Source organism: Elephantulus edwardii, unplaced genomic scaffold (assembly GCF_000299155.1).
Source record: "Elephantulus edwardii isolate Elephantulus edwardi_28Jun2011 unplaced genomic scaffold, EleEdw1.0 scaffold00148, whole genome shotgun sequence".
Lineage (NCBI taxonomy): Eukaryota > Metazoa > Chordata > Mammalia > Macroscelidea > Macroscelididae > Elephantulus > Elephantulus edwardii.
The window spans coordinates 5,301,027-5,319,867 of NW_006399898.1; the positions used below are offsets into that span (position 1 = coordinate 5,301,027).

The following is an 18,841-nucleotide window of genomic DNA, read 5'->3' on the forward strand; positions in this document are numbered from 1 at the left end:
AGCGGGGAGGATACAGCAGCAACACAAATGGAATCTTGGCTTCGGAGACAGTGTGCAGACAGACGGACACTCCTGAGCGGGCGGCTCCTGTGCAAAGGGCAGCTTCGCCGAGGCCCGGCTGCGCCGTGGACACGCGGGAGGCTGCAGTTCCAGGGGGGCGCCCGGCAGGCGGCGCTGTGGGGCAAGGGCGGGCGGGCCTGCGGGCGGGGCGGCCGCCTACAGCTCCTCGGGCTGCGGCCCCTCCAGTTTCAGCTTTTTCGATGGTGGCGCTCCTTCCAAATCCTGGGGCAAAAAAAAACGGGGAGAGGGAGGTGGGTCAGCACCCTGGGGTTGTGGTCAACCACATGGCTGACCTTGAGCGTTAGACCCCAGTCTTCCTCTCCTCTCTCTCCTTCCCAGCATCCTGGGCTAGTCCCCTCATCCTCAGCTCCCATCACCAGCCACCCCATCTCTCTGGGTACCACTCCACTCCCTCTGAACCATTCACCGCAGCTCTGCAGAAATACAGCCCCCAGGCAGCCCCTCTGGGGCCCTCTCCCCAACACTACAGCCAGTGTACCACACATCTATGCTGACGCCACACATCTTGACACATCTGTCTTGATATCCACCTGCCTGCTTCCTTCTCTCTTGGCCCTTCCTGCAATCCCATCTTGGAAATAATTCCTCTGCGTTTTCTGGGTACTGGCTGCGCTCCCCAGGTCACTTCACAAGCCAATGAAGTCTGAAAGGGGCCCGTCTGTGGGCTCCCCTGTACCCTGGTGCCTGGGCAGAGCCAGGTCCACAGTGGGCGCTCAATCAGTGAGCAGAGCCCACTGGCCCTAGTGCAGGATAGCCTGACAGAACACAGCGTCTCCTGGCTGACCCCCAAAGGGCAGGCTGGCCAGGAGGCAGGATCCTCGGAGTGACACCAGCTGTGTGGGGCAGAGGTGGGGGGCAGGGGAGGGGTGGGTGGGTGTGTATAGTGACCAGCAGTTAGAGGAGGTGACAGAGCACCGTGAAGGCCGTCTGACGCGCACGTGGACAACGACCACATACAAGGGGGGATGCAGGCATGGTGGGCTGTGTGGTACACGGGGAGATCTCCCACCGCCCCAGGGAACCAGGCGGGGGAAGAGGGGGCTGCGAGAGGAGGAAGACCCCAGGATGACCAAGCAGGGGCAGAGCCCGAGGAACCCCAGGGGGCTGACGGATTAAGCGGGAACATCTGAGCTTCAGTGGAGACTTGCTTCATCAGGCCTCCTATGCCTGGTTCACAAACCCAGGCCCACAGACGAGTGTGCCCTGCGGGTGTCCCTGCGTGTGCTTGTGTGAGTACAGATCTCTGATGGACCGTGAGTGCAAGTACACGTGTGTGCACATCAGTGTGTGTGCGTTTATCTGGACTGAAAGAGGCACATGAGGCCTGTTACCAGCTGTGGGTGCTGTGGACGGGGTGGGGGCTGCTAGCGTGTAAAACCCCCAGGCTTTTCAGCCACTAGGGCAGTGCAGGTAAGACCCTGGGCTTTTCCGCCACCGAGGCCCGGGCTTCTCAGCCACGGGAAGTGCATATAAGATGCTGGGCTTTTCAGCCATCTGGATGGTGCTTTTAAGACTCCAAGCTTTTCATCCTTGGGGCTGTGCATGAGACCCACTCCCCAACACTACGCCCAGCACACCACACGTCTATCTTGGATAGATGTGGGGCCAATGTGGATGGTTCTCCCCTGAGGACACCTCCTGGGCAGCCTGCACGTGAGGAGTGGGCTTTCCTCTTTACATCCAAGTGGACTCTTGCTGTAACCCCCGTCCTCGACTTGCTTTATCCTTCACCCAACAAGGATGCTCACAGGCGCCTGGGGGTACACCGCCCCAGAATCATACTAGGCCAGGTGTCTTAGCCACCACCCACCACTGATCTAAGCAGTTTCTCCTGCCGGGAACATGGGCTGTGGCCAAGTTTCTTTCTCCCACATGCTGCAAACAAGCCCCCACTCAGCTCCCGTCAGCGTCTGTGGGTGTCTGCGGGCGGCCCGGGAAAGATCTCAGAAGGGAAACTGTAGATCAAAGGGCTGTTGTGTCACGGCTGGGTGCCGTCACGGGGGCCCTTGTGATGCGGAGACCGGCCCGTGGGCATTTCCAGGCTGCCGTCTTTGACTCATGGTGTCGGTGAAGCCCACTGAATACACCATGGACAGCCAAAAGCTCATAGTGCAGCCAGAAGGTGCGTTAGGAGCTGGGGTGGTGAAACTCGCTTCGTGTGCTTTGGATATGTTACTAGGAGTCACCCCTGGAGAAGGACATCATGCTTGGAAGAGGGTCAGTGAAAGAGGAAGACCCTCAGCGAGGGAGGGGGGCACAGTGGCTGTAGCGGTGGACGCACCCAGCTCTGAGGATGGCACCGCTGGGGCACCGCGTGTGGTGACGGGGCTGCTGTGTGTTGGCGCTGCCGTGACGGCATCTAACAACAATCTTTACACAAGCACGTTGCAGGGTCTTTTTCTTGCACAGGGTAGATTTGAACCGCTGACCTTTCAGTCAGAAGCTGAGTGCTTAACCACACACCAAGGGGTCTCCTTAGAGTGGTGTTAAATTCTGAAGCACTTCCTCCTTGGGGTAGCCCACTTCAAGGTGACAAGGGACAGGACCTGCCAGGCTCCTGTTCCCTCCCCCTGCCTCACGTGCAGCCTGGTTCCCACCTGAGGGACGGAAACACCTGAGGGAGGGGACATCTTGAGGCCTCTGAGTCCCCACCACCCTGTACAACAAGCACAATGGGAAATCGTCACACACTGCCCATTCGTCCGCCTTTCATCAGATGCCCAGGCTGGCTCCACGACACAGCCCATTTTACAGGTAGGTATACTGAGGCTCAGCAAGGCTAACTGGCCTGCTACTTGGTGATGGAGCTGTGATTGGAACTCAGACCCGAGCCGTGTGTGTGTGTGTGTGTGTGTGTGTGTATGTGTGTGTGTGTGTGCGCGCGCGTGCACCCCTCACCACTGGGCCTCCCTACTCCCACGCTGCCTGGCTCCTCTGACCAAACAACAGGTGCCAGCAGAGGACTCCAGCAGGGAGACAGGGGTCAGTCACAAAATGCCAGCAGCAGAGGGAAGACGCTGGCTTGTAGAAAGTGAGCCTCTGAAGCGCGTGTGCACTGCAGTGCATCTTCCGGGCATGTGTGTGTCCCTGTGTGAACACACACGCGTGGCTGTATGCCTTAGCCATGTGCTAGTGGCCAGTGTCAGCGCAGGATATGCTCAGCTGCTACTAAGGTGTTATGTTTGTGTCCACCAGTTCAAAGCCACCATCTGCTCTGCAGGAAAGATGAGCTGGTCAGCTTCCGTGAAGACGGAGAGCCGCGGCCACCCCGTGGGGCAGTCCTGCTCGGTCCCCTCAGTCACTGACCCGATGGCAGTGTGTCTGTCCTGCCAACACTAGGGAAGCCTCTCAGGATGTCTGAGCCAGGCACTCGAGGACTTGAAGGTCTCGAGTCAATAAAACGTGACAGCGGAGAGCAGAGTCCCCCCAGGCAATGTGTCCTGTCTACAACGCAGCCCCACGCCCAGCATGGATTCCTTCACAGAGGAACCCCAGGAACGCAGCAGCACCCCCGACCCCTACAGGCTCCTGGCCCGGCCGCAGGTACATACCTGAGAGATTGCTGCTGTGTCTGCGGAGAGGCTCACATCCCCGGATGGCTGCCTTTCCACTTTCTCTGAGGGGTTCGTCGAGTTTTCCATCGAAGACTGTGAGTTCTGCTCGGCGGCGGCGTCTGAGGGGAGAGGCAGACGTGTGAGCTCTGAAGCCTCGTACTCATAATGCTGGGAGCGGGGGGTCCGGGGCCTCGGCCTTCCGGGACTGACACGGCGAGGCAAACAGCACAGGTGTGCAGTTCAACGCTGTGGCCAGGTCAGCGTGTTTGTACATGCACACGGTTTGTGGGTGATGCAAACGGTTAAGCACTTGACTAGCAGCTGAAAGGTTGGTGGTTCGAATCCACTCAGCAGTGCCTGGGAAGAAAGGGCTGGGGATCTGATCCGGTCCTAGGTAGTCACAGCCGGGACACTTCTGTGGAGCAGCCCCACTTGACACACACGGGACCAGTGGGCACATCCATGCGGGTTTCCGGGAGACCACCACGCTCATCACTGCCACCGCTTCCCAGAAGTCCCCCCAAAGCTGAGACTCACTGTGTCCCCCGTCCCCACTTGCCCAGCCTGGCAACCAAAAACAATGTGGGTCACCAGACCTAAAAGGAAGGACCTCTCAGGGCACAGTATTCAAAGATCGGCAATTCGAATCTACCAGCATCTGTGCAGAAGAGAGGTGGGCAGATCCCACCGTGTCCTACAGGTGCTATGGGTGGGACCTGGGATAGCAGTGACTCTGGTCCGTTTAGCCCAAACCTGAACTACCACTGTTGACCCACAATGCCCCACGTGCACACAGGACACCTGCACCAGAGAGCTCCCTCGTCCGTGTCATGTGAGAGGAATGAACACGCAGTATTTAATTTGGTAACAAGCTGTGCTGCCAACCCAAAAGTGTGAGGTTCAAATCCACCAGCCGCTCCGTGGGAGGAAGAAACAGTCTCCTCCCGTGTGTTTTACTCTCTGAAAAACCTGCTGGAGGCTCGGCGGTGAGCAGGTTCTGATCAAACAGCACGTCAATGACATTTAACGCCTTTTTCACTTTTTACTTCTGTCACATCTATTTCTATATGGTTTTTGTGGGGCGCACCTGTCTTTTCCCCCCTTTAAATGGTATTTATTTTGCTATTATTGAGAATACATACACACAGCACAACAAGAGTTCGTACGGTTTAGTGGTGCTGAGTAGTAGCTTCAAGTGTGCAGTTAATTTTACCCTGCTTTTCCGCTTCTCTCCAGTTAACACAGTTCACGGCCCCCAGAGGCTTTCCCTAATCAATCCAGTTGTCGTCAATTTGATCCCATACAGATAGCTCTAAAAAGAGCACAATGGTCAAGGCAGGCATTCTCGACTCAGTCAGTCACTACCATTTGGTTTGAAGAAGACTTCAGGGGATATTTTTGCTTGATGATTTAAAGATGATCGTTTTGACTCATGAATTATTTTAGGCAATCTATTTGAAGCTTCATCTGACCTCCAGAGATCGAATAAGGCCATGAAAAATGTCAAAATTTTAAATTCTTGTTCCACACTTCTCCCCCCCTTTCAGCCAGAATTTATCTACTAGACTCTTTGATTAAAATGTTCAGTAACGGCAGCTAGGCATTATTCAGGTCTCACATCAAACAAGGTAGTGCCACATACTCCGCTTCCTCCTCCTGTTCCTGCCTCTCCTTCCTCTGTTGCTTGGGGTGTAATTGAGCGTAATTATGACTTTGATGCCTGTTTGCAAATTTTTTTTTAAATAAGGTGGGGTTGTTTGGTTTTGTTTTTTTAAATTTATCAATTTCAGTAAAAATCTACAGAGACCTTGGATTTCCAACTCATTCATTGCCACACATTCCTCCCCTCCCAACCCTCCCCCCGCGGTTGTGTGTGTGTGTGTGTACCATCAAATCAGATCTGACTGGTATAGGAGGAGATTGCCTCTCCCTCTCCAGTAGAGCATCTGGTGGATTCGAACTGTGTGCCTTTGTGATTGCAGTGCAGCTTCTTGCCACTAGGCCACCAGAGCTCCCCATCTGTAAATTTTTAAGATCCCAAGCACTACATAAACCATTGAGAGAACAGATGCACAGACGCACTAATGAGGCCAATTTTAACAGGGATGATCAATGAAACCATGACCTAAACCACCGCACCAAAGACCTAAATCTCATGAGGTGCTGAGTTGTATACAAGTCACAACCACCATTTTTTTAAGCTGTAAATTAATTTATCACATAATTTTTGCCACTTCAACTTATTACCTGTGGACATCCTAATGAGAGCAATTACAGTAATTGTCCGTACAAGGCTACTTTGAATCAGTGCAATTTTTCCACTGCCATTACCCTTCCTCCCCTCCCACTCCTCCTAACCACTAACAATTTTTGGTCTTTATATACTTGCCATTTCTTATGTCTCAGAGGACACAGACTACTTGTACTTCTGTGATCGACTCTCTCCACTCAGCACAAGGCTCTCAGCTCCATCCACACTGTAGCATGGCTGGAGATTCCCTTTCTCCTACTGGCCGAGCAGGGCTCCGTCGTGTGCTCCACATTTTATTTACTCATCAGCTACATTTTTGTCGTTTTTATTTTTGCATGGGACCTTTTGAAATCTCTACGCACATCAAAAACTTTTCCCAACAGGGTGAAAAGAAAACCTACAGACTGGGAATAAACACTTGCTAATTCCATCTCAGACAAGAGTCTTTTTTTTTTAAAAAAATAATTTTAATGAACATTTACAGAGAATTTGGATTTCCATTCATTCATTGCTGCACTTCTCTCCCCGCCCAGCCCTCTCCCCCCGCCCCCCAGTTCTCTCCTTTCTTTCAAAAGTAAAAGAAAGACTCCCTCCCTGGTACACAATCCCCCCGCACCCCTCCCACCGCCCCAAGTACATTCCACTATGCAACCTTAATTGTGGACTCTCAGACAAGAGTCTTCTAACAAAAGTTTACTGAATACTCCTGGGCCTCCACAAGAAAAAGACCGACAACCCAATTATAAAATGGACAAGAAACATGGAAAGAATTTTCACAGAGGAAGATATTCGAATGGCCAACAGACACATGAAGAAATGCTCCAAATCCCTGGCAATAAGGGAGACGCAAATCAAAACCCATCAGCTCTTGATGTGACTCAGGTTATTTCCGTCTCTGGGCTATGAGGAGTAGTGCTGCAGTGAACACTGGTGTGTGTAAGTCTCTGAGTCTTTGCCTTCAAGTCTTTGGGATACCCAGGGAGCTCTGGCAGCCGAGTGGATAAGAAGTTGCACTGCCAACTCAAAGGTGAGCAATTTGAATCCACCAGCTGCCTTGAGGGGGGAAGACGGACCAGGTCCTCCAACGGAATCGGAAAGGTCCGCTATGAGTCAGTTCCGATCCACTGGCAAGAACAAGGACCACCTAGGTATGGAGTTGACAAACCATACCATCGTGCTAATGAGCCTTGGTGGCACAGTAAGGTATCCAGCCACTCTCCTGAAGGTTAGCTGTTCAAAGCCCTGCGTGGGAGGAAGCTGAAGCAGCCTGTTCCTGTGACGATTACAGCCTGGGAACGTCAGGGCAGCTCTGCTCTGTCTGCCCCACAGCGCGGCCTGGAGCTGGAACGAGCTGGATGGCAGTGGCTAGATTTAGGAGGAGCTGGTGTGCTGTTGCACTATTTTTAGTCTTTTGAGGAACCGACGTGCTATTTTCCACTGTGGCTCTGCCACTCTGCTATCTTACAAGCCGCGGCTAAGGGCTCCGATTTCCACTAATATGTGCAACCTTTGGCTGGTGTTTGTGTTTTGTTTTTTTTTAAATTCTATCTGGGTCACCCTGGTGTGTCTTTTTTTGCCAGGGCAGCCGTGGGAGCCGGGCGTCCCCTTCTGTAATTCACGCCCTTCTCTCCGGAGGACCAAGGTGGGGCCGGCTCCCAGGCTGCTGGCCGGCAGTGCCCTCTGCTGGCCCCCGGCGCTCCAACACCCACGGCTGCCACGCTCCCTCCCGGCTTCTATTAAAAGAGCCTCCCTGCTCCTTTCTTGTCCTGACTGGCCCCACATAATCATTTTTCTTAATGACATGGGTCTTTTTCTGATGTTACTGCAATGACTAATCACAGGGGAAAATGCGATCTGGTGCCATCTAATGGTCAACGATTTCGTCTTCCTTGGATCTGAGACCAACACGCTTTGAGGAGATCAGGAGATCTGCCCTGGAGAAGTCAGTGGTTAGGAATCTCTCCAAATTACTCAGGAGCAATGATGTCAGTTTGAAGACTAAAGCGTGTCTGATTCTGGCGATGGTCTTTTCAATCACTTGCGACGCATCTGAGAGCCGGATGGCGAATAAGGATGACAGAAGAACTGATGCCGCTCAACTGAAGTGCTGGAGAAGAGTACTGACCATCCCAGAGAATGTACCTCACACTCTGGACGTGTGTCAGGAGGGGCTGGAGAGAGACATCACGCCTGGAGAGGTGAGCCAGACCTTCAGCAAGACAGACTGACCCGGTGACTGCCACGGGCGGCTTCGGCGTGTCAGAGATGATGACAGAAGACAGAGGACTCGGAGCCAGACTCAACTCGATACCTCACCTCACAACAGCAGCTGGTGACGGCAGCTCTGGTAGTTATATACAAAGGCTTCTAACTAAAAGGTCAGTGGTTTGAACCCACCACCTGATTCATGGAAGAGAGACGGGCAGTCTCCCTCTATGACGATTTACCGTCTCGGAAACCTAAAGGGAAGTCCCTGTGACTCGTAACTGACCCAACAGTAGTGGGTTTGGCTCTCAGGTATCATCTGGTGGTGCAGTTAAGAACTTGGCTGTTAAAAGTAAGGTTGCTGGTTCAAACCCACCCAGTGGCTCCACGGGAGAAAAGGCCTGGTAATCTCCCATAAAGATTACAGCCTGGAAACGCTAAGGGGAGGCTCTACTCCGCCACCACACGGCGCTGCTACAAGTCGGGACTGACTTGAAGGTTCCCAACAACACACGGTCACCCGGCATTCTCCACAGGACACACCTCACAGACACATCAGAGAATGCCCCCCAAACCCTCCCTAATTCTGTCCCCCACCTCCCTTCAGTGATCTCTTCTAGGTTTCAACAGAGAGGACCATTTTTGTACCAGAATTCCTCCAAAGATGCTTAACTCCATGTGTATTTCCCAAAACATACCTTGCTTCCCCCAGTTACCATGGACTGTCTGATACAGATTCTAAACGGTATCACCAAATTCTTTTGTTTTTACATTGAACTAAATGTTATCACCAATTTTTTTTTTAATTTTTACATTGAACTATGTAAAACCTCAGGCCTGGTTCAAATTGTTCTTCTGTCAAACATTCTTCTAGGTGGTACAGCACTGGTCTCTCCATTTGCTGTACAGAAGTAACCCGTAGTTGCTGTGATGCTAAACACTGTGACACTGATGTCCCAAATGCGGTAACGGTTACCCATGGTGGACAGTGCTGGTGGAGCTCCCAGATTAAAACAAGCTTGGAAGCAGGAGCGGCGTCCACTTCCAAGACGGCTTGCCTCCGGAAACTCTATGGACAGTGCTCAGACCTTGCGTTCACAGGGTCGTTATGAGTCGTCTACGACTCGACGGCACCTAACAACAACCACCTCCCTCCGGAGTCCGCTCCTATCCCCAAGTGGGGATCATACCGAATTTTGGAAGATATTCTCATGTCTTTACAAAGTCCCTCAGTACAAGAGCAGCCAGATGGCGGAGGAGCACCGTGGAAAGCCACCCTTCCCTGAAGCTAGCCGTCAGAGGGAGGGTGCAGGCCGGAGGTGCAGGGGGCGAGCGGCAGCCTCAGTGGAGGCAGTCGCAGCAGGGGCAGGTTTACCCGGAGCACGTTGGGGGGAAAGCCAGACAGCTCACAGAGGGAATGAATGCCCGCCCTGGGTGCACACAGCCCCACCGGCACGGCCAGCCCGCCTGTCCGCGAAGCCCACTGAGTTCTTCCCCTGCCCGACAGCGCGCCGTGCCGTGGGGACTTGGGAGCGGTCGTGATAGAGGATGATCTACCACAGGGGTTTCAGCTGGGTCCCCCATGGTGGGCGGGTTTCAGCAGAGCTGTAGACTAAGAGGAAAGGCCTGGCGATCCTGAGAACCAGACGGTGAAACAAAACCGGGGCTACGACGACCGTTCTGTTCTGCCACCTGGGGTCACCACGAGTCGGAACCCACCATCCAAGAACAGCAATAACGCTAAGAATGCCTGGGCAACCACGGCTGACCGTCAGGATCGCCCGGGGTGGAGGTGACAAGGGACAAAAGGCAGGCCCGGTTGAAAAGACATGAAGAAGAATGAAGAGAAAGGTGAGCTGGTGGCTCAGAGACTAAAGCACGCGGCCACCAACACAAAAGTTGGCCACGGACACTCACAGCTGCTCGGGGGAGTGGGCTGCCCGCACGCCTGCCCAGGCCATGCGCAGGGGACTGTTACATCTTTCTCCCACTAGTAACCACTGGGCTTGAACTGCTGACTTTTCAGTAAGCAGTCAAGTGCTTAACTGCTGTGCTATCTAGGGCCCTCGGAATGGAAGCAATGGAGCGGCTGTCTGAGGTATCACTTCAACACCCCATAAGCTAGACATTTCTTTAAAGGTTTAACCTTTAAAACCTTCCTCCACGTCAAATACTTTATATAATGTTCTATGGCTGTTTGCTTTAACCTCAGCACGCAGGAACTTAACTGGCCTTCCCACACCCACATCACACCTGTGACTTAGCACCTCTGGGGACCCTACTCCGCTGCCAGGTGCCCGAGACACCGGAGCCAGCCGGGAGCGGGATGGGAAGCAGCCTGGGGGCCTGGGAGGCTGGACCTGGGGGGATACCTGACGCTCTTGGCGCGAGGGCGCTGGCTGGAGCGGTCCCAGGGAAGATGACCTTCCTGGGGCCTATATTTAGACCCGGGAACTCGGACATGAGGTCACTCCCTGAACTTGCTCCGCAGTAAACAAGTTCAAGGCGAGGTCAGCAGCTGGCAGCTGAGCTGCCCTAACCGGGCGGACCAGGTTTATCCACCTGGGCGGACCGCGTGGCCTCTGTTCCCTCTCTGTTCCCGAGGGGATGGGGGGGGGTGCAGCCCACAGGCCTGGAGGGACAGGAGGAGGCCCCAGGAGGCTCCCACGTAGAGGGGCGAGGGCCACATGCACTCACAGCAGGGCTGCCATGGCTGAGCCCCGTGGTGCGGAGGTTAAAGCACACAGCTGTTAACGGAAAGGCCAATGGTTTGAACCCACCAGCTGCTCCACGGGAGAAAGCTGAGGGCGTCGGCTTCCCTGAAGACCACAGCCTGGCCAGCGCCACGGGAGGCTTCTTCCCTGTCCTACAGGGGGGTTGCGAGGGGAGACTGACAACGGAAGTGGGTTCAGATGTGACTTTTAAGACAAAAGAGCAGAGGAAGGGAACATCAGGGTGTGGCCTCTGCAGGAGCACGTGTAGACCACAGCACACAGCACGTCCAGCAGAGGCCCCTCCACCACCCCGGCCGCAGCTGCCCCGTGCGACCCCCTAACAAGGAGGCAGCTAGAATCCACTGCCTTCAATGAACAAGGAGAGGGGGACAAGGCCCAGGGCCCCCAGGAGGAGGGGACCGGAGTGGGGGTGGCACCTGCCTGCGTGTCTCCCCTCCCCCACCTGTACAGCCAGCTCACCAGGAAGGGGCATCTGGGGAGCCCGGTGGGTGGAACACGGCCAAGGGCCACCACGGCCACACTGCTCAGTACCGTGGCCTCAGAGGAAAGGCTGTCAAGGCTCTAGCATATGGGGTTCTCAACCAGGGTGGCTGTATCTCCGAGGGTTATGTGGCCATGTCCAGAGCTGTGACCTTCTGGCTGTCACTCTCAGGGTTTGGGGAGGGTGGAGATCAGGGATGCCACTCAGCTTCACACAGCACACACGGCAGCTCCACAGCCGAGGATGACACAGCCTGCATTAGTCCAGAGCGCTCAAACTCCCGCCTCTGAGACCACACACATGCATGGGAGCTGACCGCCCTGAAAGGCATCACTGGAGGGGGTCCTGGGCCGAATGGGACGAAAATGTGCAACAAAAGTAAAAGTTAAAAAAAAAAAAAAAGACGAGGCTTGCTGGTCTGATAGAGACGGCAAGACCCTCCCAAACGGGAGCCCGTGGTCACTCTTCAAGCTTGGAACTCAAGTCAGCCCAGCGGCTCAACTTTTCACCAGCAACGGACAACACTGCCAGGAAGGAACACCTTTCCTACATCAACCCTACCACACAAGATCAGAAGGCCCGCGGCTGCCCAGGGACAGCAGGGAAGCTCAGAACGCAGAAAGGTATGGGGAAGGATTAGTGGACATGAGAAACACAGGGAAGAGGTGGGAAGAGTGCTGAGCCGCCACGGGTCCTGCGATCAATGTCGCAAAACACAACATGGATGAACTGTCAAACCGAAAACCAATGAGCTCTGTAAACTTTCACTCAAATCACAAACATTATAGGGAAAAAGAAAAAAAGCCCAAACCATCAACAATGTCAATGCTGAGAAACTCTGTACACAGTCCTCCTGTCATCATTAAGGCGTGCACGCGCCCTCTGCTTCCAGAAATGCCACCCCGAGTCCCTCAGCCCTGTGCAAAGACCCAGAGGGGTGCTGGCGAGGATCGTGGGCGGGGGGAAGGACTTAGAGGACATGCCTCAGGCGGGAGGAGGCCGACGAATGTCGGGTGGTGGCTAGCGAGGTCTGTTGAGTGGTGGTCTCTCTCCCTCAACACTGTGACGGCCACCTGCCTCCTCAGGCCGGGCAGGCAGTGCACAGAAACCACCACTGACATCCCGGCCTGGACCCTCACCCCCTGAGCTCCAGACGGCCTGCCCCAAAGCCTGAAGGTCTTCCTCGTGACAGATGACGGGGTCAGGTGCTCACAGCCACCCTCGGGTCCCCTTGTCCTCCACGACACTGTCTCTCCACACATGTCCCCTCTACCTGCCAGGCAGACACCGGGCAGTAGGGAAACTGCTGTTCATCTTCTAAGGGGGGGATGCAGAAGGAGGCCCTTACGTTACAAAGCTGCTGGATGACGCCTCAAGGCATCTACAATTCAAACAGTTCCAGGGGAAAAAAACAACAAACCACCAAAATTCACAAAGTGATACCCGGTATGTATAAGAAAATGTACCTGATAGGCATATGTGCGTTGAGCCTTTGTACGTACTTAAAATTTTTTTCAGTTAAGAAGTTTAAACTGAATCCAACTAAACCGTTTTGCCTCTGATTCCAAGTCCCAGTGACACGGCAGGACAGAGGGCAGCTGGCCCAGGCCGTCCCCTCCTTCCCACGGAGCAGTGGGCTGGGGGTCGGACGGCTGACCTTCCGAACGGCAGCTGAGTACTTTAACTACTGTGTCACCAAGGACCCTTCAAGACCTTTATGATTGTGTCTGACAGCGATTTCGGGCACGGCGAGGGTGTCCCAAAAGGTTTCCAAAGCTGCCAACCCACGGAGACACCACAGTTCTCCAATAAAGACTCTATTACTATTATTATTATTATTATTATTATTATTATTATTATTATTATTATTATTATTATTATTATTATTATTATTATTATTATTATTTTGAGGGTGTGTACCGTCAAATCGAATCTGACTGGCACAGGAGGAGATTGTCCCTCCTTCTCCAGCAGAGCATCTGGTGGATTTGAACTGTGTGCCTCTGGGACTGCAGTGCAGCTTCTTTCCACGAGGCCACCAGAGCTCCCCTATAAAGATTCTAAACCCAAACCCACAGTCTCTGAGTCAGTTACTACTCACAGCAACCCTCTTTTTTTTCCCCGATGCTGTAAATCTTTATGGGAGGAGAACGCCTCTCTCCTGCAAAGCCAATGAGGATATGAAAGGCTAACGTGGATTAGAAGCTTGTTAAGGTTACATGTGAGAGCACTTGGCTCCCTGAAATTTAGGCTCTAAAAACCCTCAAAATAGGAGGGGACTATGTAACAATGAAAGAACTTTTTCCCAAAGAAAAAAAACAAACTAGAGGGCGGGACAGGGAAGAAAATGTGTAACAATGAATGAATAGAAATCCACGTTCTTTATAAACTTACAATAAAATCTCAAGTAAAAGCAAACAAACAAAAACCACCCTCAGAAATAACTATTCAACACACACGCATCTCCACAGACTGACCACCTCTCACCATCTCCACCTTGGTTTGAGCTGCCCTCCTCCCCGACATGGACAACTCCAGTGGGCACCCTGCTTCTACCCAGGCCTCCAACTGTCCCTTCTCAACCAGAGTGGACAATGCAATCCCTCAGGTCACGTTTCCTTCAAACCCCAGGGGTGGCCATGTGAGCCCAGAACTAGGATCCCAGCGGAGGCCTTCCGAGCCCTGCCTCCCCCGGCAGGGCGCTGTGCCTCTCAGACTTCCGTCTTTGTCTGGGCCCCCCCCTCACCTGTCTCCAAACACCCTCTAGTCTCAGGGTCTTTGCAGTGCCCACCCTCCGCCCAGGCTCTTCCCTCACATCCCACGCGGCTTATTCTCCAACCGGAGTCTGCTCTGTTCCAGTGTCACCTCCCTGACCATCCTCCTTTAAACAGTGGTCAGCCCCAGAACCCAGCAAGACTCTATCCTCTTCGCCTGGTTCCCACCTCCCCACACCACTCACCTCCCAGACACTAGTTTACAGGACTCGTCAGTGGTTCCCAAGAGAATGTGTGCTCCAGGTTTGATCTCCCTCCTCCTGCTTCCTTCCAGGGGCCCACACAGGGTCCCATCCACCGAAGCACATGTGCAAGTGACCGGCGAGGCTTTGGGGTCCATGCAGTCGCCCTGAGCTCTGCCCTGGAGGACACATACCTTCGGCCCCAGGGTGCTCCTTCCCGTCAGCGGGGGCCTCGTCTGCCTTGGCTTCTGTGCCCTCGCCGGGCACGGCCAGGCTGGGCTCCGGAGCGGGGCTCGAGTTGCTGCTGTTCTCCTGCTTGATGGGGGAGGCGTCGGCTATGGAGCTCTGGTTGCTGTTCTCATCTGCACGGGGAGGACAGAACCACAGGTGAACCCTCGCTCTCTGCCGCGGGGACTCGGCGTCCCTGAACTCTGTGCCTCGCAACCCCCAGGACGCCCTCTCCAGAGAGGTCTAGACACGTCCTCCTCAGCTGACCACACCCAGGCCTCTCGGACCCTGCGAGGCAGACGATTCAGAGCGGGGCCTGTCCTCTCCCCCGTGGCTCACGAGGACAGCTCACCGGAGCTACCCAAGAGGGAGCTGGACCCAGGGTCTTTCCAGGACAACATGCTTTGAGCATGTTGCTAAGAGAGGCTATTCCTTGGAGACGGGCGTTGTGCTCGGAAAGGCAGAGGGTTGGCCAAGGAGAGGAGCCAGGTGGACTGACAGAGTGACCGACACAAGGTGTCGGGAAGTGTGATGATGGCACAGGCTAGGACACGGTTCAGGGCTGTTGATCGCTATGGGTCATGCTCGACTTGACGGCACCTGACAACGTAACATAACAAGACAGTTCTGGAAAAGCAGATGTGACACGAACCTGGCTGAGAGGCAGGGGCGGGGGCATCACACCAGCCCCTCGACTGCTGTGCATGATGGGAACTTCCCGCGGCCACTGAATCCGCCCACCCCCAGCAATCCTACAGGACACAGCAGGCCTGCCCCACGGCGTCCACACGCTGCCAGGCCACGCCCCAGCAGACCGTCCAGTTAGCGGCTCAAGGCTGACCCCACCACAGCACCACAAGTTCACAACTGACACCATAACCCAAGGTTTGTCATTTCTGGTCACTCTGCACTGGCCATTAAGGCTGTTTTGGTAAAAATGGGTGAGAAAAAGACACTGACAAGCATGTCTTGGGCACCACTGGTCAACAGTTCGGCAGGCCAGGCTGGAGCCTCCCCTGGTAATCACCAGCGCCGACATTCACCCCCACAATGCCACCTGCTGTTGTCAGGTGCTCTGAAGTCAGGTGACCGATGAACAACGTATCCGGGCCCCGCCCTAGCCTGTGCCATCCTCATCACCTCTGATGAGCCCGCCACTGCCGTCTGCACAGAGCCAGTCCCCCGCCCGGTGACCCATGCACAGCAGGGCAGACGAGTCGCCCGTGCCTGGTAGTGGTTCTGTCAGGAGGCGCGGGGTCTGCACTGGCCCCTTTTCTGAAGTTCATCACCAGGCCTTACTCACTGGTCTTGGAGCTCCCCTAAAACTCATCCAGCGTCTGGTCAACACATCAGGCTTCCATTAATCCCTTGGAAGTGGCCACACACACAAAGCCCACTGGCTGGGAACTGAACCCTGGTCTCTTAGAACAGCCCCCGTGTTAAGTGTCCTGGGCCTAACGGAACCGAATATCACAACGGAGTGGCTCAGAAGGAACTCTGAGGTCACAGGGCGTACCATGTTGCCTGCTGACCAAAAGGTCAGTGGTTTGAACCCACCAGCTGTTCAAAGAGAAAGCCGGGCCACTCCTCTCACACATACCTGTACAGCCCTGGACCCTGGGTGGGCGCTGAGTAGGAGCTGGAACTGAATCGCGAGCAGGGATGTTTTGGCATTTTTGGGGACAGCTTACAGGAACAGAAATTCTGCCCTTTCATTCTATACGGCTGCGTACTGGGCTCAATTTTTTTCTAGGCCAAGAATGTGTGCGTGTGTCCAGAAATATGTGACCAGAAATGGGTCGGCCCTGCAGATTCAGTTTTAGACTGAACTTGGTATTCCCTAGACGTATGCTGTTCACCCTTGAACATGACCCTGCCTGGCAATGGGGCCTCTGATGATATTCTTAAGTTAAATGAAGTCATAACGGAGTGAAGGGGACTTTAATCCCATGTGACAAGTATCCTTGTATGATCTACCCACCGAGAACTTGTGGGGTGACCAGAAGCTGGGAGAGGGCAGGGGACAGATGTCCCTCAGAGCCTCAGAAGGAGCTGTGACCCTCATCTCAGACTTCCACCCTCTAGGTCTGTGAACGACTCGCTGTTTTAAACCAACCAGCCCCCAGGTTACAAAGGTCACCTTTATAACCTCTGAAAATCAAACTTACAGCCACTGAGCAGATTTCCATTTGTGGCGACCTGTAGGTCAGAGGGCACTGCCTTGTGGGTTCCGAATCTGTGAACTCTCCTCTTTAACCCATGCAGAGTCAGGCTGGTGGGTTTGAACTGTTGACCTTCCAGCTGGGACTCCAACATTTACCCTCTGTACATCACTGGGGTTCCGCACCCTATACACTAACACGAACCTTTGTCTGACTTTAGATATGTACCAATCTGACTGTTGTGACTTAAACCGAGAAACTGAGTAGTGATGCTCACCCAGCGACTGGCCCGGCCCGGCCTGTAACACAGGCCTCTATCAGCTGCCACTTCGAGGATGTACATGCCCAGGGCAGTTGGCCTGGTTTCTCGCCCTTGGGCTGCTTCTGACCCACAGGGACCCTGGAGACAGCAGAACTGCCCATCGGGGGTCCCCTGCTGGACTCAGCAGACCCTCCGCTTTCTCCCAAGGAGGAGCTGGGCGGCTGGCAGTCAGGTGCAAAACCGCTGTGCCAACGGGGCGCCCAGAACTTGCTAAATCGTCATTGTTAAATGTGGGCCTAACGTGCTGTGTATAAACCTTCACAAAAACACAATGAAGTAGTATTTTGGAAAAAATCCAAACCCATAAAATATCAAACCCCAAACCTGACAGTTCCTGACGCGGGGGGCACCATGAGTCGAAGAGTGTCTGTGAATTTGTGATGAGGGGATGAACACACAGCAAGTGCACCCTGAACCCCAACCCGTGAGCTCCTGCCCAGGCTGGGGGGAGGGCTGAAGGGCGGCCTGCGGCTCCACGGCCCTGGATCCCGGGTCCGGAAGCCCACTCTCCGGGCCTGCCCACTACCGGAGCCCGCCTGCCCACTCTCCAGGCCTGTCCACTACCGGAGCCTACCCGCCCGCTCTCCAGCCCACCCGCTGGCACCTGCCGGGCCGCCTGCCCCTGGCCTGGAATGTGAACCGACCAGCCGGATAAAGCAAGCCGCAGGACGTACCGTGCATGTCCATCATGCCGGGGGAGGAGCTGTTCTCCGGGGTGGTCACCTCCGAGCCACACTTCTCATCCTTGCCTTTCTTCTTGTTCTTGTTCTTCTGTTGGAGAAAACAGAGCGACAAGCCGGTCAGCCGGCCACACGCACAGGAGGCCCTGGATTGCTATCTGATGCCACAGTCATGCTGGGTCCCGAGTTTCTGGAAGCTTCCTTGTCCTGTGTGCCCATGTCCCCTCTGGGTAGTGATCTGAGCCTCCTCACCGCTCTGGGGTGGAAGGGCCCCTGGAGCAGAGGATGGAGGGTGTGGGCTGTGCTGGGGTGGGGGGGCCAGCTCTGCACCTCCAGAAGGATCCTAATGTGATTTGGGGGGGTCTGTTACACCTGCTGTCTACAGGAATGTCTTTGATTTCAAGAGGCAGGAGAGAAACAGGCCACTTGGACAGCTGGAGCAGGTGCACTGATGACAAGTGAGTGACAGATGTCAAGTGTCCCCACCCCAGGCTCTCAGGCTGCGTTCTCTGCTCTGAACCTCAGAAGACTAGGGGGTCTGCGGGACAGGGGGATGGGGGCCCACCTGAGGGGTCCCTCATGTCTGTAGGTAAAGTCCCAGCTTTTACAGCAAGGACAGAATCCGTTTGGAAATAACCTGACTTGCCCGTCAGGTAAAGACGCGGCAGTCCAACTACAGTCTGTCTGTCGAGTTAACACAGTGAAACGCCGCGGTCACAGAGAACAAGACAGCCCTTCACGGACTAGCGTGGGAGATGGGCTGGAGATACTGAACACCTCTCCGTCCCCACACGCACAAGGGAGGCCGCAGACCATGTGCACAGGATGTCGTTAGCAGTAAGGAGATAAAATGGGGAGGCTGAACGCCAGTCAGGGTGTATCTGTGGGTGTGTACATGTGTCCCGGAAGGATAAAAACCAGCCGATGGCACTGGAGGTTAATCATCAGGCTGCCAACATGTCGGCAGTTTAACCCCAGCAGTGGTTGTGTGAGGGGAAAGATGGGTCAGTCTGCTTCCATCGAGGTACAGACCCAGAAACCCCACGGGGTCTCTCCCCTCCAGGGCTGCGGCGAGCCAGCAGGGACCGGGCAACAGTGGGTCTGGTTTGGGGCTAATAACATTGCTTATCACCAGGGGTGAGATCTGGGGGCTGGAGGGGCTGGGTAGAGACAATGTATGCCGTAA

The 18,841-nt window shown here is 54.6% G+C and overlaps 1 protein-coding gene across 1 annotated transcript in view; it reads right to left on the reverse strand.

The window, feature by feature from the left end:
• Positions 1 to 216: 216 nt before the first annotated feature.
• The window catches only part of LOC102869902, a 31,213-nt gene continuing 12,588 nt past the window's right edge, over positions 217 to 18,841 (reverse strand). Inside the window, exons 8-11 of the mRNA XM_006894710.1 lie at positions 17,650 to 17,746; positions 14,458 to 14,625; positions 3,633 to 3,754; positions 217 to 282 (exon numbers count right to left, since the gene is read on the reverse strand). Coding sequence (XP_006894772.1) covers positions 217 to 282; positions 3,633 to 3,754; positions 14,458 to 14,625; positions 17,650 to 17,746 — 453 coding nt within the window. The remainder of the gene's footprint in view (positions 283 to 3,632; positions 3,755 to 14,457; positions 14,626 to 17,649; positions 17,747 to 18,841) is intronic.